At 48.5% G+C, this 23340-nt stretch overlaps 1 protein-coding gene across 6 annotated transcripts in view; it reads right to left on the reverse strand.

The window, feature by feature from the left end:
* Positions 1 to 3045: 3045 nt before the first annotated feature.
* Positions 3046 to 23340, reverse strand: part of HIP1 (huntingtin interacting protein 1) — a 133501-nt gene continuing 113206 nt past the window's right edge. For 3 of the 6 annotated variants that reach the window (XM_004020975.5, XM_042240413.1, XM_060405959.1), the window contains exons 17-32: positions 22697 to 22798; positions 22114 to 22257; positions 21544 to 21679; positions 19324 to 19410; positions 19014 to 19121; positions 18792 to 18928; positions 16018 to 16128; positions 14705 to 14763; positions 14067 to 14160; positions 11772 to 11872; positions 11383 to 11488; positions 10073 to 10196; positions 9562 to 9623; positions 7583 to 7691; positions 6805 to 6886; positions 3046 to 6473 (exon numbers count right to left, since the gene is read on the reverse strand). In XM_004020975.5, coding sequence (XP_004021024.2) covers positions 6834 to 6886; positions 7583 to 7691; positions 9562 to 9623; positions 10073 to 10196; positions 11383 to 11488; positions 11772 to 11872; positions 14067 to 14160; positions 14705 to 14763; positions 16018 to 16128; positions 18792 to 18928; positions 19014 to 19121; positions 19324 to 19410; positions 21544 to 21679; positions 22114 to 22257; positions 22697 to 22798 — 1533 coding nt within the window. In that variant the 3' untranslated portion in view covers positions 3046 to 6473; positions 6805 to 6833. Of the gene's footprint in view, positions 7692 to 9561; positions 9624 to 10072; positions 10197 to 11382; positions 11489 to 11771; positions 11873 to 14066; positions 14161 to 14704; positions 14764 to 16017; positions 16129 to 18791; positions 18929 to 19013; positions 19122 to 19323; positions 19411 to 21543; positions 21680 to 22113; positions 22258 to 22696; positions 22799 to 23340 lie in introns of all 6 variants that reach the window. The other 3 variants (XM_060405957.1, XM_060405956.1, XM_060405958.1) reach the window with 1 other exon arrangement.

Genomic DNA, 23340 nt, shown 5'->3' on the forward strand with positions numbered 1-23340 from the left:
ATATATATTATATATATTTCCATATTATATTATGGAGAAGGCAATGGCATCCCACTCCAGTACTCTTGCCTGGAAAATCCCAGGGACGGAGGAGGCTGGTGGGCTGCAGTCCATGGGGTCGCTAAGTCAAATGACTGAGAAACTTCACTTTCACTTTTTACTTTCATGCATTGGAGAAGGAAATGGCAACCCACTCCAGTGTTCTTGCCTGGAGAATCCCAGGGACGGGGGAGGCTGGTGGGCTGCCATCTATGGGGTCACACAGTTAGACACGACTGAAGCGACTTAGCAGCTAGTTATATTATATATATTATATAATTATTATATAAAATTATATATTACATATATAATATATAATATATATGAATATATGATTATTAGAGGATGATATATATTATATTATAGAGGATATATATATTATAGAGGATATATAACATATAATATATACATAATATAAATGTATATTATATATTTATATATATTTATATATATTTATATATATTAATACAATATACATTTATAATTATATATATAACTTATATAAATTATACACTTATATAAATTATATATTATATATATTAATACATTTATATTATATATAGAGAAGATATATATATAGGATATATATATTATATTATAGAGGATATATAAAGGATAATATATATTATCCTCTATAATAATCATATATTATATATATATAGTCAAAGCTATGGTTTTTCCAGTAGTCATGTATGCGATGTGAGTGAAAGTCTCTCAGTCATGTCCAACTCTTTGCAACCCCATAGACTATATAGTTCATGGAATTCTCCAGGCCAGAACAGTGGAGTGGGTATTCTTTCCCTTCTCCAGGGTATCTTCCCAAGCTAGGGATCGATCCCAGGTCTCCCACATTGCAGGCAGATTCTTTACCAGCTGAACCACAAGGGAAGCCCAAGAATACTGGAGTGGGTAGGCTATCCCTTCTCCAGTGGATCTTCCTGACCCAGGAATCAAACAGGGGGCTTCTGCATTGCAGGCGGATTCCTTACCAACTGAACTATCAGAGTTGGACCATAAAGAAGGCTGAGCGCTGAAGAATTGATGCTTTTGAACTGTGGTGTTGGAGAAGAATCTTGAGGGTTCTTTGGACTGCAAGGAGATCAAACCAGTTAATCCTAAAGGAAATCAGCCCTGAATGGTCATTGGAAGGACTGATGCTGTAGCTAAAGCGCCAATACTTTGGCCACCTGATGCAAAGAGCTACTCATTAGAAAAGACCCTGATGCTGGGAAACATGGAAGGCAGGAGGAGAAGGGGATGACAGAGGATGAGATGGTTGGCTTGCATCACCAATTCAATGAAGATGAGTTTGAGCAAGCTCCGGGAGACGGTGAAGGACAGGGAAGCCTGGCATGCTGCAGTCCATGGGGTTGCAAAGAATTGGACATGACCAAGTGACTCAACAATAGCCTGTAAGCTCCAGGAGTGCAAGACCACATCTATTTTTGCTTTCCATGGTGTTCCCAGTGCCTGGTAGAGTAGATCCTTGAAAAGGGAACAATGAATATGTGAAAGTAACTTTTGATGACAGGGAACATAAAGGCTTCATTAAGCATTTCAGAGGATGTGCAATGAATGGATACATGAATTGTGTGTAAGAGTGTGGTATAAAAAGAGAGTTCATTCACTCCATAATGTTTAAACTTACATTGGGTAACGTGTTAGAGGCTGATGACAACCATGGTGAGCAAGATGAAGCCTCACTGGCTTTATTTTTAAATCTGTGGCCACACCGTGTGGCCACCAGCATGCAAATGCTGCAAATATGCAGCAAAAACCACAAAACAAAACGCATTCACAGGCAAGGGTCCCCCTGTATTTATCCAGAGCATCTCCCACCCTATGCATTTGCACCACTTTCCTCCTCTTATCCTGATTCTTTGCCCTCCTGTCCCATGGACACAGGCGCCCAGCAGGCTACAGTCCACAGAGTCGCCAAGAGTTGGACAGATTGACTAAACACAAAAACCACTTGTTTCCTTCTCTCTGTTCTTGATGAATCATTTTGGGCAATTCTCCTCCTTGCCGACCCCAGGTCTTCCCCATCTTCCTCCCTCCCTGATAGGTCCCCTTGGCTTAACACACTGGCAGCATTAAGTTACAGACAGGAAAGTCCTCATGCAGCTGGTCCCATTCTGTCAGCTCCCTCTGTAAATCCTCTGGTAGCTGCGACTGGCTTGCTCTCAATCCTCTTATGACTGGCAGCTCTGGCCCCGAGCAGAATTCATCCCATGCAACTTTAAGATGGCCGATGATTTTCACAGGTTTAGGATGGACAGGGGTTTCCCGGGTGGCAGCAGTGGTAAAGAATCCACCTGCCAGTGTAGGAGATGCGAATCGAGTTTGATCCCTGGGTTGGGAAGATGCCCTCCACTCCAGTATTCTTACCTGGGAAATTCCAACGGCAGAAGAGCCTGAACATTCCTATCCTAGGACGAAGAAGAAAATATCCATAGCTTGAGACCCGAGATTTCAGGCAGACACCTGGTCTTCCAAATAAATTCCAGCACTATATTGCACACTTGACGTGCTCTGACCATTCCCAAGGACAAGAGAGCACACAGAGGATGGGAAAATTCTAAGGGGTGCGAATTAATGTTTCTTTTCTCTCAAGTAGCAAAGGAAGACTTCCCTGGTGGTCCAATGGTTAAGAATCTGCCTGTCAATGCAGGGGGCACAGGTTTGATCCCTGGTCTGGGAAGATTCCACATACTGTGGGCCAACTAAGCCGGTGTGCCAAAACTACTAAAGCCCATGTCCTCCAGAGCCTGTGCTGCTGCATTGAGAAGCCTGGGCACTGCAATTAGAGAAGAGCCCCTGCTCACTGTAACTGGAGAAAGCCCACGGGCAGGAAGAAAGACCCAGCACAGCCAATAAATAAATAAAGGAGCAAAGGAAATGTGATAGTTGTATGCTTCAGTGAACCTTGGGATATGAATGAAGGCTTTTCACTGGAATTCCAGATCTCAAAACCAGTTTGGTTGGTCAGTTATCAATACTCTCCACTGCCAGGTTGAAGTATTTATTGAAAAATTGAAAACACAGATGCAATGTATTATACAAAGAAAAGTCTTAATACCCATAATAAAAGTACTGCTGGAAGGAAACAAAGCCAGTGGCTACCTGCCCTGGGAAGGTAGGCACTCAGTGAAAAATGAAATTCATTTGTAGGAACTATTCTAATGGAAAACTGGGGGAAAAAGGTTAAAAACAGAAGAAAAACAAACCCAACCCCACCCCTGCAAACCGAAACGTGGAAGAGTTTGTTGCAAGTTTGAGACAAGTGCGTTATCACCAGGATTTCTCCGAACCCTCCTCGGTCTGTCCCCGTGAGTAGCAATCAGCTTAATTTAGGGCCTTCAAACCTGAGGTAGTCGAGGGTCACCTGAAAGACGAAACCTACTCTCAGAATCGGACCCAACGATGCTTGACCAACTGTCTCGTGTTGCTTTGGCTCCTGGGGTAAGAGACTGAGTCACCCCTGTGGGCTGTTGATCCTGTTTGGTCTGGACCTGGGAGTCGTGAGCAGCAGGCAGCTGGCCCGGTTTGCTGAGTTGACGGCTGGCAGGCCCGAGGTGGTGGTTTTCTTTGCGACAGGCAGTGTGGTCTCTGGAGGACTGAGGATGGCAGAGAGAGGGCAAAGCCGGTCTAGGTGGAAGGCCAATGCCAGGACCGAAGGCTTTCATTGGTGGGAAGGATTTCCAGAGACGTGGAAAGGTGGTAGAAGGTAGCAAGAAACTTCACCACTCATTAAAGACCAAGGTAAGTGGAGCCAGGAGACCCTGCTAGACTAAGGAGCTGGCCAAGAAGCAGGCACCAGCCAGGTGCGAGCTCAGAACCAGCTCCTTAGCAGGAGGCAGAAGCAAATCAACCAGACTGACACGTGCTTGTGACCCCCATGGTACCCGGTGTAAAGCCTGTTGTCCGCTTTGGCAGCTCAGACACTTCCAAGAAAGGATGCTCTGGGCAATGGTTCTTCCAGCCACTGGGTTAGGGACTCAAAATCAGGTGGGATCCCAGGGATCCTCCCGTGCGCAGCAGAATTAGCGAACAATCTAAATTTGAGTCTCACTTAAACTCCGTGCTCAGATACAGATTTAACCCCGCAAAATCGGGTCTTCTGATTTTTTTTTTCCTTATCAGGTACACTCATATCCTAACTCTAGAGATGAGAGACACGGTGTTACACCATTAAGATAATGGATATAGCTCTATTTCGACCTCTTGTCAGCCCTATGCCATTTCTTTGTTGTTGTCCTGCCTTGCTGTGACCCACTTATACTGACCCATGAGACTCCAGTCACGAATGATACTCAGTGACTAAGAGACTGTGAGGTTCATTTTTAGCCCTAGGATGTGATTAATGGTTTAATCCAGGTGTTTCACACCCAGAATAACACGCTCGTTTTTAGAACAGCCGAAGTACGACATTTTGATTTTAGCTGGAGAACGGGCTAGCTTCTAAGTGATTATGAAAGTAATTATACCAATTCTGACATATATTTCTTCATGGGAGACTGAACTAGCCTGTGTTCCTGTTTAAGTAATTCCATAATTGTTTTATTACTCTGGAAAAGCTCATGCAAGTTTTAAAAATTACTGTGGCTTCTTTTTAGAGGGAGGGTCATTTAGAGAAGCCTAATTTTGGCTCAATACACTAGATTTTCTCCCCCCTGGTAATCTGAAGCACAATCATCTGAATGGCTGGGATGCTGGAAGCAAGGACCAGCCACCTTTGGAAATGCTGACCCACGCTGAGAACACACCCATCGGCTTAACTGGTACAGCGGGGCCAAGGATGCTACATACACATGATTCCATCTGAGCCTTGGATGGAAAAATATCCATAGCTGAGCACAAAGAAGCAGTCAACGTAAGACTGGTCAGTCTCTACGGCTGCTGCCTCTTTAGCCCAGTTTGGAGAGCACACATCTGAGTCTCATAATCTGAGCTAATGGGAGGCAGCTCTTCGAGTGCCTGAGAAAACGCAGAGAGGGGGAGTTGGTGGTGGGTGGGGAGGAAGGAGAGTGGATTCACAGTGATCAAACAGGGGTCTCACAACCTGTCACGTAGCTGCACTCAGCTACGGTCCTTGGGGACAGGTCCTGGGACGTGCTTGTTGGCTACAATCTATGAGCTGCTACAGATTAAAGAAGGAAGACATCGTCTGTCCAAGATGGGAAGGTCACTTAAATGCCGGGGTCCATCTGGAGGTGAAGAAGCGCTGGCGAGCTGCCTGTCTCCAGGACACTGTTCACGCTCCTCCTTCTCATTCATCCTCCTCCTTCATTCTGTCTGCAAGGCAGCGAGGGCCCGGGACCTGTGGTTGGAAGGCGTCGGAGCCAGGGGTCCCCTCCCCCCTCTGGTTTTCCCTGACCCAGATTCTCTGAGAACTTTCTTGCTTCGAGATCCAAACTGGTAACAGACCAGATCTTGACCTTGCTTCTGCCTCTTAAAGACAGATGTCCCAGGGCAGCGATGCACGCCTTGCCATAGTCACACCTGAAATCTCAGTTGCTGCCAGCATTTTTTTGTAGGTTGTGATTGCTGCTGCTGCTGCTAATGGAGGTTAGTCATAAATATTCAAGGTACCAAAGCAAGCCCAGGGTTCTTTCCTGTTGGGAGCTGGCCTGATCTTCTGGGTCTATTGATTAGGTAGAACATGGAACTATCTCCTTGAGATTCAAGAGGATGCCAAGGCAGAAAGGGATTGGAAACCCCTCACATGTTCCCCCCTTAGGGCCCTGCCTGTGTCTGAAGGGAGGTGCCAACTTGAGGGACCATGGAACATTCCTTTGGGGGCGGGGGGGCCAGGAAATGTGGCAACTCTCACCGGCTGGGTTCAAGCATGGGGTTAAGGTTTTTCAGCCCAGTCACAGGGAGTTTCTAAGATGGGCGGGACTCCTGAAGACCTGGGCTGTGGGCATCCTTCCTCTCCCTCTCTCTGTCATCCCCTTCCCCTGTGAAGGTGGGCAGAGGCTTTCGGCTGGGCTCCAGCTTTAGAAGGCAAGGCACTCGCTCTCCTTCCGCTCGACCCCGGGGAGTGGCCTCGGTGGACCCACACTCTCTCAGCAGGACACTCGGCTCGGGGGCTGGCGGGGAGCACCACGGCGAAGCCTGGTCAGCACCGTCGCTGTGAGCTGCTGTGGTTAGGGGGCCTGCGATAGCCCAGGGCTTCAGGGGCGATCCCCTGAGAAAGTTGGCTATGTGAGTAGAACTTGGGGGGAGAAAAGAAAAAAACAACCCAGCCAACCACCATAAGAAGCAGTGGGAATCCATGGAACTGCCAAAAGAGGGGACACAGCCTTGGCATTCTCTGCCAGGACACTTCTGCTCCACTTCCGACTCTGCGCAGACTCAGGGTCGGGTCCCGGTTTGGAATCCATCAGCCCTCCAGTGCTCACAAGTTTGTGCAAATGATGAAACGGAAAAGACTGAAAGGAAGACAGGAGAGAAAAGGCGTAAGATCCTTCCTCTCCAGCTCAGCAGCAGCAGCGCCCCCACCCCCCACCAACAAGGACATCAGATGTTTGGGGGTAAAGCAGGACTTTCCAGGAAGGAGGTCCCCTCTGTTGGGGTGGCCCTAGTCCCCCCTCCTCTGAGGGAGGGGCTGTGACAGAGCCCAGATCACGGGCTGGAACACAGAGGGTGTCCCCGTGGAAGGAATCTCTGGAAGGCCTGGGTGGGACTGGGGTGGACCCCCAGGGTCTGGCCTGTGACTGGGGGAAGAGCGCACGCGCACATCGATGGGCAGCAAGGATTTACACTCTGACACGCGGGGCATCGGTGTGACTCTATTCCTTTTCGGTTTTCGCTTCTTGCAGTGTAGATGGTGGTGCTTCGGTTCCTAAAAGACAAGTTACTTCTGTTTCAGTGTTTTTACACACATGCATTCATCTAACCAACAACCTCGGCTGCCAGGCTGGGCTCTAAAACATGTGATTGTTAACTGCATCTCCCAGGTCAAGTGTCCAGGGAGGCATCTGTGGTGGGCTCCCAGAGCCGGCGAGCCCAACAAGAATCACGATCTTGGTTGATGAAGTTGGCCTCTTTGGACATGTAGAAAAGCAGTCCACCTAGATTCTGGGTGACCGGGAGTTCCCGGGCTGGCGGGCCAAACCTTCCTCCACGCCACCCTGTTTCTAGCTCCTGACCCCTTTCAGTTTCTTGCCGTCGCTACCCATCACTGGTTCTAGGCAGCCGGAAGCTTGGAACTCACGAACCCTGTCTGCTGGGGTCTTGACCATTCACTACTTAACTGGATGCTGGCCCAAAACAAAACTCCTGGGGGAGAAAACCAGGTTAACTGAGCCTGAAAGGCAGTGGTGAGTGCCCGACCACTGGTCAACGTTTAGGTCTTGAAAGGTGACTACAAATACTTTCTGTTCACCACGGTCTACCCTCGTTTGGGGCTCTCAGGCCATTCAACAGTAGAGAGAAGGGAGGAGGGAGAAGTTCCTGGGTCAGCTTTCCTGGAGGGGGAAGGCCCTCATCACATCCTCCCAGCAACCCCATGGGCTGTGCAGTCCTCGGCCAGGCTCACCTTCCTCCCAGCCCTCGGCGACCCCAGCCAGCTCGTAGTGCTTTTTCCGAAGCTCTCCTAGTTTCTGACGCTCCTTCTGCAGCTCATTTTCCAGCTCCAGCACCCTAACCTGTGGGGAAAATTGGCCTTTTCTCTGAGCAGGAACCTGAGAACGGTCTCACGTTGACCAATCCCTTTCCTCTGTGGTCTGGGACTTCTTCTTCTGTGTTATGCATGCTGTTTCCATAGCTCAACCAGTCCTCAATTTCACCCTTGTCTCTGCTCTGATTTTTCCACCCTCTGGTTCATCCATCTATCCCAGGGTCTTTCTCACTGGGATCCTCTGTTGAAAATGATGCTTTACAACCAATGCTTAAAGGAGAGAAGAGCTTATTTCATATTCCTCTGATAAATCACTAACTAAAAACATACTGAATGTATGTGAAAGTTGCTCAGTCATGTCCGACTCTTTGCGAACCCATGAACTGTAGCCTGCCACACTCCTCTGTCTGTGGAATTTTCCAGGCAAGATTACTGGAGTGGGTTGCCATTTCCTCCTCCAGGGGATCTTCCTGGCCTAGGGATCGAACCTACGACTCCAGGTCTCCTGCACTGCAGGCGGATTCTTTACTGGTGAGCCACCCTCAGCTATTAAATAAGAAAATTTGCCATTTGCAACAAACGGATGGATCTAGAAGGTCTTATAAGTGATATAAGTCAGCTAGAGAAAGAAAAACACTGTATAATGCTCTCTTATATGAGGTATCTGAAAAATAAAACAACATGAAAAGAGACTCACAGATACAGAGAACAGTGGTTGCAAGAAAGAAGGGGGGTGGAAATAAGTGAAGTTATTAAGAGGTACAAACCTCCAGTTGTAAAATAAATAAGTCATAGGGATGCAATATAGAGCATAAAGAATATGGTCAATATTATTGTAATAACTTGTATGGAGACAAATGGTTACTAGACTTAAGTTGATCATTTCATGGTAAATGCAAACGTCAAATCACTCTGTATACATCTAAAACTAACATAACATTGTTCATCAACTCAATAAATAACAACAAAGAAATTGGCGGGTTGGGGGGTAGGACAAACTCTAATGTTAAGTCTATCTGTATGATATATTCTAATCCAGTTACAACCCGTCTTTCAATCCCAGTTCCCTGTAAGTCCGGGAAGAAACCAAATACAATGGTTCTGGTGTTTCTGAGGTGTTGGTATAACTTAGCGTTATTACTGTGCAGGAAAAGGTACACTCTCACTAAAGGAAGGGTTGGTTCTTGGTTATTCCTTCTCATTAACGTTACAAATTTTTTTTTTATTGGAGTATGATTGTTTTACAATGTTTATTAGTTTCTGCTGTACAATGAAGTGAATCAGCTATATATGTATATATACGTATGTGTGTGTGTATGTATCTCCCCCCTCTGCTTGGACCTCCTTCCTACCCCCAATCCTACTCCACTAGGTCATCACAGAGCCCTGAGCTGAGCTCCCTGTATTATACAGCAGCTTCCCACTAGCTATTAAATTTACACATGGCAGTGTATATATATATATATATATGGGCTTCCCTGGAGGCTCAGCAGTAAGGAATTCTCCTGCCAATGCAGGAGACACGGGTTCGATCCCTGGGTTGGGAAGAGCCCCTGGAGAAGGAAATGGCAACCCACTCCAGTATTCCTGCCTGGAGAAACCCACGGACAGAGGAGCCTGGTGGGCTACAGTCCATGGAGTCACAAAGAGCTGGGCACGACTTAGCAATTAAACAAGTGTATGTATTTCAATGCTACACACCCAAGATTCTGATCTTTCCTAATCACCTATCTCCACCTCCACTGTTTCCTTCCAGCATCATTTATGTTCATTCTTGGGGTGATATGTATATCTGTATTCATTTCTCCCACGAGTCCTTGACTTCTCCCCATGGAAATAATATTTGGGGTCAGTGTCATAGGCAATAGTCTGATTAAACTTACTGATGGAGTTCCTACCTGGGAATCCATCTCCTGCCGTTTGATCTGGGTCAGTGTAATGCTTGAGAAGTCCATGCTGTCTGTAAGAATGGGAAAAGGAGGGTCTTGTTGAATGATACTCCAGCTGACATTTACTTGAGAAGTGGCCGATGCCAATATTCTGCTGAAATGCTTGGTTTGTCATTTACCAACAGATGCGTGGATGTAAGTAATGGGGCGGAGTAGAAGGAAGACAGAGGAACCAGGATTGGAACACCCCCCCCTCCCCAATGGACAATCAGGCCTGGGCGGTCATTTCTCTGAGTTCAGAGGAACGACTCAATGGAAAAACTAGCTAAGGCCTGTCCATATAGTGCTATAAATAGCATGCCCATGGGGTATCTCAACTTATAAGAAAATAAGTTGGAATATACAAAGACAAAAAACTAGAGAGAATTTGGAAGCTGGCCTGTGGGAAATTGGGACGGTGGAGAAGAATGTACCCACCCACATACAATGGAGAAGAAAAGCTCGGCTTCTGAAAGCCTACCTGTGTCCTCGATCTGTGATTTGCCGGAAATAGTTGAGGCCACAACCTCGGCGGTGGCCTGGTTTACGGCCCGAGAAGCCTGCAGAAGCTGAGCCAGGTTTGGGCTGTTCTTATCAGCTTTCACCTGCCAGGACCAAGCAGATTTAGGGTCACACAACAGTCAACTGATGGCTCTTGACAAATATATGGGCTCTGCCGTGGTCACCCATGAACTTCTCAAAAATCACTCTCTATGGGGGTCAACCGCTGGCATCACTCTCTAGCATCAAAAATCATTTCTGGCTTATTTGCCTGGTGGCCTTGAACTCTATCAGTTTTTGAAAAATGTATGTTTAATCGGAGGATAATTACAATATTGTGACGCTTTCTGCCGTATGTCAACATGAATCAGCCATATGCATACACATGGCTGTAGACCTTAAAACTGCCCTCCCACCTCTCTCCCCAGCCCACCTCTCTAGGCTGTCACCGAACCCTGGCTTTGGGTCCCCTGTGTCATATAGCAGATTCCTACTGGCTTTCATATGTGGCAATGCATATATTTCAGTGCTACTCTCTCAAATCATCCCATCTTCTCTCCCCTCTATTTTGATCAAGTGTTCCAGTTGTGAAACCCAACCTGGGAACATAAACAAGGACAGTAAAAGAACACTCCCCGGAGAACTATACACCCTGTGGAAGGATGTTGGTGATGAGCTTTGTGTTGGGATTAGCTGGAGCAATGGTTCGAATCTGGAGCCTTTCGAAGAGAGGCAGACATTGGTTGTGGAACCTCAGAGCCAAGCCAGGGAACCAGCTAACTGGGCCAGCGTTGAGCTCATTTGAGTGCTCCTTGAATGTATGGTCTCGGGGGTAGGCATGGCTGGACCCTTAAAGGCCATTTGCAATAAAAGGGAGGAAGCCAAGAGGAGTGTGTGTGGAGAGCTGGGTAGAGGGGCTCCCTGCTGAACGAAGGCTTTTAGGAGACCCCTGGAGGCAGAATTTTGAGACTCAACCTACCTGGATGCTGGATAAACCGTCTATTCTTGGGGCCAGCGCCAGGGTTCAGGTTTCTAACCTAGCCAGACCTTACAGTGCCCTGGGGCAGCTGTTTCCAACCTTTTTGGCGCCAGGGACAGGTTTTGTGGTAGACAATTTTTCCATGGACCAGGGTTGGGGCTGTGGGGGAAGTGGCTTCAGGGATGTTTTAAGCTCATTATGTTTATTGTGCACTTTATTATTATTACAACAGCTCTACCTCAGATCATCAGGAATTCGATCTGGATGCTGGGGACCCCTCTCCCTCGTGGGGAGCCCATCACAGATCCTACCTTGGAGGCGGCTACAAGCTGGGCGGTGCTAGCAGCAATTTCACGTGAACACACCATGAGCTCCTCGAACTTCCCTCGGCCTTGCACCACCGTATCAGCTGCGTCTCTTGAGAGTCAGGAGACCAGATGGGTTATGAAACTGACAGCTGTAACCCCTCTGTTCTCACTGAGACTACTTCCATCACCTTGGCAGACCGGGAACCCAGACTGCCTGCCCTACTCCTGTGATGCCCCAGGAGACCCAGATTCCTTTTTAAACTTTCAGTTCTATTAACGTCCTTATCAGCAATCCATTTCTAGGGGCCAGATTTTTCCCCTTAGCTGTTCCCTGGGGTGGATCACTGGAATGGGGATGAAGGTGAGGAGCCCTGGGTCGGACAGATACTTACACCAAGACAGTGGCTCCCCAGCCCACAGCTTTGGCGGCTGAGATAAGTCCTTCCGTCCATCGAGAATTCTTGGCATAAAATTCTTTAGGGGATGCTGTACCCTGGGGAAGAGAGAAATAATAATAGCGAACTTTTATTGTATGCCCACTACCTGCCAAGTACTTTTTATATGTATTAGCCCATGCAATCTTCACAGTAACTCTGAGGGGGGTGGACATTATTATTCCCATTTTACAGATGAGAAAGCTAAGATTCAGAGAGGCAAAAATACTTTCTCTTAGGATACACAGAAAATAAATGGAAACAAATCCTAGGCTTTTCTGACTCCAAAGCTGACAGCATTTCCCTTACATCCCAATATCTCTAACTTGTACATATAAGAAAATATATACTGGGACTATCCCTTGTGGTCCAGTGGTTAAGACTTCGCCTTCCAATGTACGGCGTGCAGGTTCAAACCCTGCTCGGGGAGCTAAGACCCCACATGCCTTGTGGCCAGAAAACCAAAACTTAACACGGAAGCAATGTTGTAACAAATTCAATAAAGACTTCCTAAGTGGTCCACATCAAAAGAAAAGAAAATATACTATTCATATGTACATACAAATAACTTATTTCAGGGTGTCTAGTTGCTCTCTGTCATTTGCCAGAAGAGGACAGTGAGTACACAGGGGTTCCCTGGTGGTCCGGTGGCTAAGATTCCATGCTCCCAATGCAAGGGGCCCAGGTTCGATCCCCAGTCGGAGAACTAGATCCCACATGCTGCAACTAAGACCCAACGCAACCACGTGAATACATATTAAAAACAAAATTATTCCTGAGGGGTTGGAGGAGTGGGAATTCGAGGAAGGCAGTCAAAGGTACTAGGGATGTAATGTACATGATAAATATAGTGAACAAATAGCTATGTGTTATGTATGAAAGCTACTAAATCAGAGCTTCCCTGGTGGCTCAGACGGTAAAGAATCTGCCTGCAATACAGGAGACCTGGGTTTGATCCCTGGATTGGGACGATCCCCTGGAGAAGATCCCCCTAATACTGGCAACCCACTACTGTATTCATGCCTGGAAAATCCGATGGATAGAGGAGCATGGCAGGCTACAGTCCATAGGGTGGCCAAGAGTCGCACACGACTGAGCGACTAACACTTTCACTTTACTTTCAAGAATAGATCCTAACAGTTCTCATCACAAGGAAAAAAAAGTTTTTTTCAGTTTCTCTCATTTTGCATCTATAAGAGACGATGGCTATTCACTAAACTTCCTATGATAATCACTTCATACGTGTAAGCCAACCAATTACTCTGTACACCTTAAATTTACACAGCATCATATATCAATCAGGGATATATGATTGATATGGATATATGACTGATATGGAAGATCCCCTGGAGTAGGAAATGGCAACCCACTCCAGTATTCTTGCCTGGAAAATCCCATCAACAGAGGAGCCTGGCAGGCTACACAGTCCACGGGGCCGTAAAGAGTCAGACACAACTGAGCCGGCACACACACAAAATCACCTCTCAGATTGACCCAGAGCACTACCAAAGCAGATGTGGCTTCGTTCCTTACAGGATTGTTTCTAGGCTCATAACCCACTCCCTGGACCACTATCTCCTGAGCAGCAGCTGTACACGGGGATATGAGAAAGGAAAAGAGGGTGATGATGCCAGCAAAGGAATGAGAAACTTGAAGGAATGTTGTCAACAGGTGACGGAGGGAGTCTGTCTGCATCACCCAGGAAACTGCTGCTAGAAAGACAGGGCAGGGACCTCCCTGGTGGGGTCCAGTGATTAGGACTCCGAGCTTCCACTGCAGGGGGCTGCAGGTTTGATCTCTGGCCAGGGAACTAAATCCATTTGCCATGCTTCACAGCCAAAAATAAGAGAGAGAGAGAGGCATGGTCTACAGTGGAAAGTTGGCATCAGGTTGGTGCTTCTGACTTGCCCGGTTTCTAAAGTCCTCACTTCCTCCTCTGAGGGCTTGGACGTGCAACGCACCCTGAGTTTCTCTGGAAGGTTCCGGTGACATCGGTTGGGGTGAATGAGCCTGCCGCTGGAGGCTCTGGCTCACTGCCCTCAGGGGACCTGGCTGTGCCCCAGCTTCTTTCCATGGCATTTGCTGACGTCCATGGAAATGGCAGCTGTACCCTCGGGCGGACACACACAACTGGACGGCACACACCAAGTCCTAGCTGAAGGTGTAGGGAGTAGACTCAGCCTCTCAGCGAGCTGGGATTCAGTAACCAGTGTAACAGCGCCCGCTCTGCCCAGGGCCCTCACCCATGCCTACCCGGCCACTCTCAACTATCTCTCTCTGCAGCTCCTTCGAAGCCAGGACCAGGATCTGAATGGCCTGCATTAGGCCGGTACAGGAACCAAGGATTCTGCGAAAGAGCAAGAACAACAACAAAATCGTCAAGGGTGCAAAACAGAGATCCCCGACAACGCCAAAGACTGTTTTTGTTTTCTGGCCTAAAGAGAGGCAGACCTGGGATGTGCAAGAAGGTAGGGAATATTCTGGAGGTGAAGCCCTGAAGAAAAGGTGCATGAGAGAGGAGACTAGAATGGGGATCGTCTCCATAAGGAACAGAACAGTGGTGACTCGTGGGGTTCCTTTCCCCTGTAAAGCAATAGAGGTGTCGTGGTATTAATGATAACACTGATCCTGGGACTTCCCTGGTGGTCCAGCGGTTAAGACTCCGCACTGTCAATGCAGGGGATGCGGGTTTGATCTCTGGTCCAGGAACTAGGATCCCACACACTAAGGGGTATGATATGGCCAAAAAATAATAATCATACTGATACTGACAATTCCATAGACTTGGCTGTTCCCCGTGGCAGCTTAATGTTCTGCTCTAACTGGTATGAGCCAAGGCAGGAGAAGATGGATCCTCATCACCCAGGTGCCACCACGCCGCTCAAACTGACCTTTCGTTCACCTCCAATTTGACTCCTGTGTCTCCAGCTCGGGATTTGCTGAGCATCTCCTATTCAAAAAGAAGCAAGGTTTCTGAATACATCGCAGAGACTGAGAACCCACTGGCGTCCTGTTACATCTTGGGTCCAACTTCCCGCAGATGCCGAGAAACCTAGCAGTGCCCACCCATGTCCTCGTGAGGGGCAGGAAAACAACTCAGAGCTCCAAACTACTCAGTGGGAGGCAGCTGGTGCGACCTATGTATGGCCTGTGAGTGTCTTAACATCCTGGTGCTGGGCTGATGAGCCCAGAATTCTGAGAAGTATGGTACCATGCCAACAGGGGCAGCTGCACCAGGTCCTTGAGGCAGGTCCTCCTATCAAAGCGGATGGCCTGAGTCTTCCATCAAAGGACCTGTCCAAGGTGCCAGCTCAGCTTTTCTTAGACAACAGCTACTGTCGATTTACTTAGCACCTGGACCCAAGACACCTGTGCGTTATCGCACCGAACTGTTTATGATAGTAGTCCCCAACCTTTTTTGGCACCAGGGACCGATTTCGTGGAAGATAATTTTTCCATTGACCAGCGGTGGCGGGGGTGGGGGTGGTGGTGGTGGTGGTGGTTTCAGGATGATTCAAGGGCATTACATTTATTGTGCACTTTATTTCTAATCTAATGCCGCTGCTGATCTGATAGGAGGTACCTGACTGTGGCCCGGAGGTTAGGGACCCCTGCTTCCTCCCTCTGAGGAAGGATTGAGTGTCATCACCATCATATAGAGATGGAATCTGAATCTCAGTGAGGTTAACGTAACTTATTGGACATCACACAACTAGCGAGTGATCAGTCTGGAACTTGAGGTTGGATGGCCCGACACCAAAGTATGGGATCCTTACAGAAACTCCTCATCTTCCCTTGGCTAGAGCTTTCTATTTTCTGTTTCTCAGAGATCCTAGGGGGTTTGGGTTTGTTTTGTAGCGGGCTTTGCAGAGAAGGGGGCTTTCCTGGTGGAAGTAAAGAATACCAGTAAAGAATCTGCCTGCAATGCAGGAGACCTGGGCTTGATCCCTAGGTCAGGAAAATCCCCTGGAAAAGGGAATAGCTATCCACTCCAGTATTCTTGCCTGGAGAATCCCATGGACAGAGGATCCTGGTGGGCTATAGTCCATGGGGTTATAAAGAGTCAGACACGACAGAGGTGACTTAGCATGCATGCACATGGGGGCTCTGCAGAGAATGACTGAGATATACCCAATGGGCAATGCTGCAGACGGGAAGCAGTTGCAAAGCATCGCTTTAGGCGATCTCGCAGACACTCCCATACCTCTATTCTGGCCGTAGCAGCTTCAATGGCTGCAGAAGTAGCAGCCATCTCCTTGTCCACCAGGTCCCCCAGTTCCTCCTGTTTGATGTCCAGGCCTCTGGGCAGGAGATCCTGTGAACAGCATCATGAACACTGAGGCCACCCTCAGACTTCCTCTCTGTCCTCCCACAGCAGACCAGTAAACCTCACATGACAGAAGGTACGAGGGCCCCACCACGTAACCCTTCTGCAAGCCAGGGAGGGGCTTGTCTGGAATTCTCTCTACCGTGCGAGCTCTGCAACTCCACACTCCTCCCACCTCTATGCTCACTCAGAACCTACCTCCTTCCAAAAGGTCATCTCCACTGACCCCTCCAAAGCCCCTCAGTTGTAGCTGCTCAGACCCTGACCCCACCCAAAGTAGCAATAATTGAATTTGCTGCTTGGGAGGTACTTCAAAAACATCTTCAAGTAGGGATGATGTCTTCCAACCACACAGTCTGTCCCTTATTTAACTTTGCTTCCAGGGCAATCATACGAGGCAGTTACTACTTCTGTCCTAGAGATGGGAAGCCAAGGCTCAGGTCAAATATCTTGACCACAGTAACTGCTAACAGATGGAGAAGCAGGGATCTAAACTCTGGTCTGATGGCAAAGCCTGTGATCTTGAGAAATAGTAAGTGTTATATACACAACAGTATAAAATAGATATGAGTGGGTCAAGAATATGATGACCCATATTATCTACCACCCAAACTTAAGGAAGAGCTCAAGAAACATCCTCAATACTTTGAAATCTCCTGTATATCCTGCCCTGATTCCATCTGCCTTCCTTCCTACTTTCCACGTAAAGACAAACAATTCAGAAGAATACTTATCATGTCTTTTTTTGTTTTTAAAATCCCTATGAATGTATCTTTAAACAATATAATATTGAGTCTGCATGTTTTGGAGAAGGAAATGGCAATCCACTCCAATATTCCTGCCTGGAAAATCCCATGAACAGAATAGCCTGGTGGGCTGTAGTCCATGAGGTTGCAAAGAGTTGGATATGGCTGCAAAACTAAAGATTGCATGTTTTGGTCTTTATTTAAAAGGAACCATACTACAAGTGAAAGAGGAGAGTGAAAAAGTTGCCTTAAAGCTCAACATTCAGAAAACTAAGATCATGGCATCTGGTCCCATCACTTCATGGGAAATAGATGGGGAAACAGTGGCAGACTTTTATTTTGGGGGGCTCCAAAACCACTGCAGATGGTGACTGCAGCCATGAAATTAAGACCCTTACTCCTTGGAAGGAAAGTTATGACCAACCTAGACAGCATATTGAAAAGCAGAGACATTACTTTGTCCACAAAGGTCCATCTAGTTAAGGCTATGGTTTTTCCAGTGGTCATGTATGGATGTGAGAGCTAGACTGTGAAGAAAGCTGAGCGCCGAAGAATTGATGCTTTTGAACTGCGGTGTTGGAGAAGACTCTTGAGAGTCCCCTGGACTGCAAGGAGATCCAACCAGTCCATCCTAAAGGAGATCAGTCCTGGGTGTTCATTGGAAGGACTGATATTGAAGCTGAAACTCCAATATTTTGGCCACCTGATGCGAAAAGCTGACTCTTTTGAAAAGACCCAGATGCTGGGAAAGATTGAGGATAGGAGGAGAAGGGGACGACAGAGGATGAGATGGCTGGATGGCATCACCGACTCAATGGACACGGGTTTGGGTAGACTCCAGGAGTTGGTGATGAACAGGGAGGCCTGGCGTGCTGCGGTTCATGGGGTCTCAAAGAGCCGGACCCAACTGAGCGACTGAACTGATACTGCAAGTATTTTTCTATGATCTACTCTTTCACTCAGCATTCCGTGTGGGATATTCATTCTGTGACCTAGCAATTCTATTCCTGGGTTTATACAGAAACTCTTACGTGTGTGCATGAGGAGGTATATAAGAATGATCATAGTGTGGGACACTTCTGGAGGGCCAGTGGTTCAGAATCCGCCCACCAAGGCAGGGGACAGCGGTTTGATCCCTAGTCTGGGAAGATCCCACATGCTGTGGGGTAACGAAGCCCAGGCACCACAACTACTGAGCCCATGAGCTCCAAGTACTGAGGCCCACGTGCCCTAGACCCCATGTTCCAAAACACGAGATGCCACTGCAATGAGAAGCTCACGTACTCCAAGTACAGAGCAGCCCCTGCTTGCCAGCAAACCCAGTGCGGTCACAAATAAATAATAAATTTTGAAAAAACTTAAGAAAAAAAAAATCCTATGACTATGTCACTCTCTAGAAGGAAAGGTTAGCAGCCTCTCATTCACCATAGTCATCCTTCATCCACAGATTTCAGGTTCTCCATCTTAAGGCCCACTTCTCCCCCATGGGAACCTGCCTTCCCCGTGTGATCGCTCTCTTTTTAGCTGTTTTGCTCTCTCTCGTATGCATATTCAATAAATTCAACATCTGCTGGGTGTTAATCACTCAGTGAGTGAATAAATATATTGTCTTCATTTCAGGTGTTACCTGCCCAACCAGATAAAAACCCTTGAAAACAGGAGAGCCGTGCTCATTCGTCTTTGACGCTGCTGAGCACGGTGACAATCACACAGTGGACTCTCCATTAACAGCCAGTGATTTAGGTAGAACTGGAAAGTCAGGCGGTCGGGTTTTGCAGTCCTCTTACTTTAAATCAAGTTTCCAGTGCAGAAAGAACTGGCTTGGAACATCACTGATTCCCAAGGAAGCCTCCAGCCCTCACTCCAAGAACTACCTTCTGCAGGAATAAATAATACCGATCATACTTCACTAATGGCCATGATCCTGGTGAGGCAGCTTCTCATGGCTGTGCTGTCGGCATTCTCAAAGATTCTTTCTTCCTCCAGGAAAGACAGATAGGTGAGGGTCTCCTTGCCGTACTGCTTACAGGCCTCGATCAGAGCTGCAGAGGCAAGGCGACAGAGGCTTTTCAAAGGTCCCCCTGGCTCCCTGTGCGTTTGGGGTGGCCCCTCCCCTCCGGTACTCACAGTCGGCTGACTCCGGTGGGGCTCTAAGGCAGGTGGCGCTGCCGTGAACGATGGTGTCACTGGTCAGGTGGGCCAGGAGTGTTACCGAGTGGAGGAGCCCACTGATATCTGCAGGAGTTGAAAGGGAACTTTCTCAGTCCTGCTGGAGGGGTGTCACTTCTGTCCCTCCTTCCTCCCCACTTTGCAAGAGGGACACATACACTCCTTTTCTGGGGGCAAAGGAACCGATCGTCATTGCTATGTTCCAACGTTTCTGAATGTCACCTGGCTGTTGCTAGCAATATACCCTACTTTATCCTTCAGGTCTTACCTTCTGGGCATGCCAGGTACTGGCTCCAGCATTTTTCCAGCTGCTCAATGCAGCTGGAAGTGGAGTTGACCTTGGACAGCAGGTGATCTGTGAGAGGGAAGACAGGGTGAAGTCAGAGCCATAGTCACAGCTCGCTTCATCCCCATTAGTTAATCTGCCTCATGGATGACCCTGGGGAAGGGCGAGGCGTGTTCCACTGCAGGAGCTGCCCTGAGAGTGGGGAGGGAGGAGAGATCGTTAGCTATGCTGACATGTGATTCTCTCATTGTAGCTTCAAAGGCTCTGCTTTGGAGTTATCTGGTCCTTTAGCCAAGAACCACGGCAACCACACCGCGGCCTCATTTCCGCCCCTCATTTTCCATCACTGCCAATTGAATCTAACCTCGCCTTCCTGTTAAGTCTTTCAAGGCCCTAGGCATTGGCCTACACAGGAAAAGAATCTTTAAAAAAATATTTATAAAGTATATGTGTAACTGATTCACTCTGCTTTATTCACCTGAAACTTTATGTTCAGTCACTAAGTCGTGTCCAACTCTTTGCAACCCCAGGGACTGCAGCTCGCCAAGTTCCTCTGTCCATAGGATTTTCCAGGCAAGAATACTGGAGTGGATTACCATTTCCTCCTCCAGGGGATCTTCCTGACCCACGGATCAAACCTTTGTTTCTTAACGGTCCCTGCAGTGGCAGATGGGTTCCTTACCACTAGTGCCGCCTGCGAAGCCCACACTCAACATTGTTAATCAACTATACTTCAATTAAACAACAAAAAAAGGCTCTTGGATTCTCATTCCTCTTGAGCTCAGAGCCCTGGCTCCGTGGGGCTAATTTAGATTCACGCTCTGCCCACAATGCAGTCATTCCCATTGCTGCGCCTTTGTGCTCTGATCCAGAGACTGCATCGCGTAAGAGGTGAAGAGCAGGCTCCCTGCACAGGCGTTGCAGCCCCTGGTTCTAGCACTACTGGCTGTGTTCTCAGGTCACGTGCACCTGCTTCATCACCCAACAAAGGAAGGGATAACGGTACCATGCCCCAGCATCACGGGGAGGATTGCTGGACCGAGGTGCGTAACGCCTGGAGAGTGGTGCCTTCACATAGCATAGCGAGCACGTGGTAAATGGCAGCTCTTCCTGCTTTCTGGTTTTAATTTGGTTGCGCCGTGCGGGATCTCTGATCTTCATTGCAGCCTGAGGGATCTTTAGTTGCTGCAACTAAGAATGCACACGCCACAACTAAAGATCCCGCATGCCGCAACGTCGGCTGCTTTTATGGGTTATTACTCGCAACTTTTCTTCCTCTCCATGGCTTCACGTTTCTCCTCTTCTTTCAAAACCCAGCTCACACCATCTCCTGAGGAACCCTCCCGCGGCTGCCTGCTCTCCTAGCATTTCTGCAGTCAACAAGGTACCCACGTGTGTTCCTTCCTTTGTAACTGTGGGGTTTCCTTAGAGATGGGTTCCCTGCTGAACAAGATATCCTAGTCCTTCCTGAAATACTTCACCAAATCGAGACCTTTCTAGTTGATACTGAAAACCATCTGTTCCCTCCCTTCTGCCTTGTCCTCAGCGGGACCTCTCAGGACTTTGCCGACAAGTTCCCTCTGCTTCAAAGCAAGCTGGAATCTATTCATGGCTGTCCACACCTTCCCAGATGCCCCAGGGCCCGGATGCTCTTCTAATGTGTGCCCCATCCTCTCGTGATGGGGGCCCCCTCTGACCCCAACGCATGCCCTGAGGACTCTGGAGGCTGGAGCAGTGGGCCCTTGCTTACGCCCTTGCTGACTCTTGGGGGTGCACAGGGGGAAGGTATCGCTTCTGCCCCTCCATGCTTAAGGAAGATGCCTCCCCGCCTAGATCTGAAGCTCACAGCAGCTGTGTCTGGATTGAGACCACACTGTCCTCCTTAGAGGCACACAGGGCTGCCTGTCCCTCCCTCTCCTGGCATTTAGAAGTGTTTTCAGGCCACAGCGCCCAGAAGGCATTTCACAGGTGTGATCCACGCAGTAGGTGTCCCACCTTGTAGGAGGTGGCTGAGGGTGTGGAAAGTCCTACTGCCCATTTTACAGCTCCTAGGGGGTGGGGCCCAAGCATCCCCAGGTGATCCTAACACACAGCTGGGCTGGGAGATTGAGTCAGGGTCACACGGAGTTCAACGCCAACACGAGGATCGGTACAGGGGGGACGGGGGGATGACACCCAGAAGCCAGGCGAGGGGAGGGGCACCTGCAGATCCAGCGCAGCTCGAGAGAGTGGGCTCCTCAAACAGCCTCAGGGCCTCCTGCACCACCTGCTCTGCAGCCCTCCTTGCCTCGGCCAGAAGCATCTTGTGTTGGTCCTTCTCAAGCTGGCATATAGAGTCCTAGAGATGGTGGTCCCGGGAGGTGAGGGTCGGCCACAGACCTCCCTAATGAGCCTCCACCCATTACCCGCCGGTGACACAGCTGGGATTCCTGGCACCTTAGCTCAAGCTGCTGCTCATGAGGCAGAAGCCACATGGCTCGACAGAGAAAAAGCCTTTAACCTTGTCCGCGGGCCTGTGCCACCAAGCACAGGAGGCTATGGCGCTGGACCACGGCCGCCCATCCTCCACCCTTGGGAAGAGAGAGCCAGGTTCCTTCTCATCTGCTACGTGCGAGGCATCACAAGTTATGCTTGCCGAGTATTCGCTTTCACAATCTGGCCAAAGGCCCCAAACTTCCTTTCATAGCACCCCCACCTCCACCAATACCCACAACCCAGCGCCCACAGGTGTGAAGTTGGACTTGGTCTGCCCCAGGAGCACCCGGTACTCACCTGTGCGCTGGACAGTTTGAGCTGTGTGTACTCCAGCTGCTTCCGAAGAGCGGACAGCTCCTCCTCCCTACAAGCCATGGCGTTCATCAGGCTGTCCCGGTCCCTCTCCAGCTCTGTGATCCGGGCGGTCCACTTTGCCTCCGACTGTGATGGGGATAGAGTGGCCCGGAGGGAGTTGCTGGGAGAATGAAACTGTCCCTTTCCCAGAGATCCAAACCCACCCCTAGGCCACGAGGAATCTGCCACCTGCATCCCCGAGTGAAGACTGATCCTGGATGGGACCAGGTGGGCCACATGCTGGTGGGGACGGACGCTGTGCTAAGTTGCTTCAGTCGTGTCCGACTCTCTGGGACCCCACGGACTGTAGCCCACCAGGCTCCTCTGTCGATGGGATTCTCCAGGCAAGAATACTAGAGTGGGTCGTCATGCCCTCTTCCAGGGGATCTTCCCAGCCGGGGATTGAACCTGCCTTTCTTGAGTCTCCTGTAACTTTTCCTTAGCACCACCTGGGAAGCCCTAGCTGACAGCAACCCCAAAGCCCAAGGGGAAGAGAATGAGCAAGGGAAAGACAGGCGACACTCACCTGGACAGAATTTTCCAGGCTGCCTTGGACAATCTGGAGTTCCTGTTTGCTGATGGCAAGTTCTTGCTTCAAATTCTCTAGTACTTCTGTCTGTTCTTGAGTCTGAAGGAGAAGGAAAACAGGAGTACTATGATCTAGGTGGTGGCTTCAAGGGATAAATACGTGTAAAAAAATCCCCGAGCTATAAATGTAGATTTAATCTTTTCTTTTTTTTTAAACTATTTTTAAAAATTTGGCCATGCCATATGGTATGTGGGATCTTAGTTCCCTGACCAGGGAGGGATCAAACCCATGCCCCCTGCAGAAGTGCAGAGTCGTAACCACTGGACTGCCAAGGATGTCCCTGCATAATTTTTATATAGAAGCAAGAGAGGTCAGAATGAACCAATAATTTTTCTTCCAGTTACAGGAAATGTCAAGGAGGAGCTTTAGGCATGGGGTCCCAAAGAATCAGACATGCTGAGCAACTGAGCACCACACTCAAACGTCATGCTTGAGCCCACAAGTAACACTAATTAAAGCAGCACCAGATTTTTATTTCAGGCATCCCAATACCTGGTGGGTATTCTGCTGACTCACTCTATCTCACCATCTTGAAGCAATCCCCCTTCTTTGATTTCTAAGTGGTATTTTTTTTCAAAGAG

This window comes from Ovis aries, chromosome 24 (assembly GCF_016772045.2).
Source record: "Ovis aries strain OAR_USU_Benz2616 breed Rambouillet chromosome 24, ARS-UI_Ramb_v3.0, whole genome shotgun sequence".
Taxonomy (NCBI): domain Eukaryota; kingdom Metazoa; phylum Chordata; class Mammalia; order Artiodactyla; family Bovidae; genus Ovis; species Ovis aries.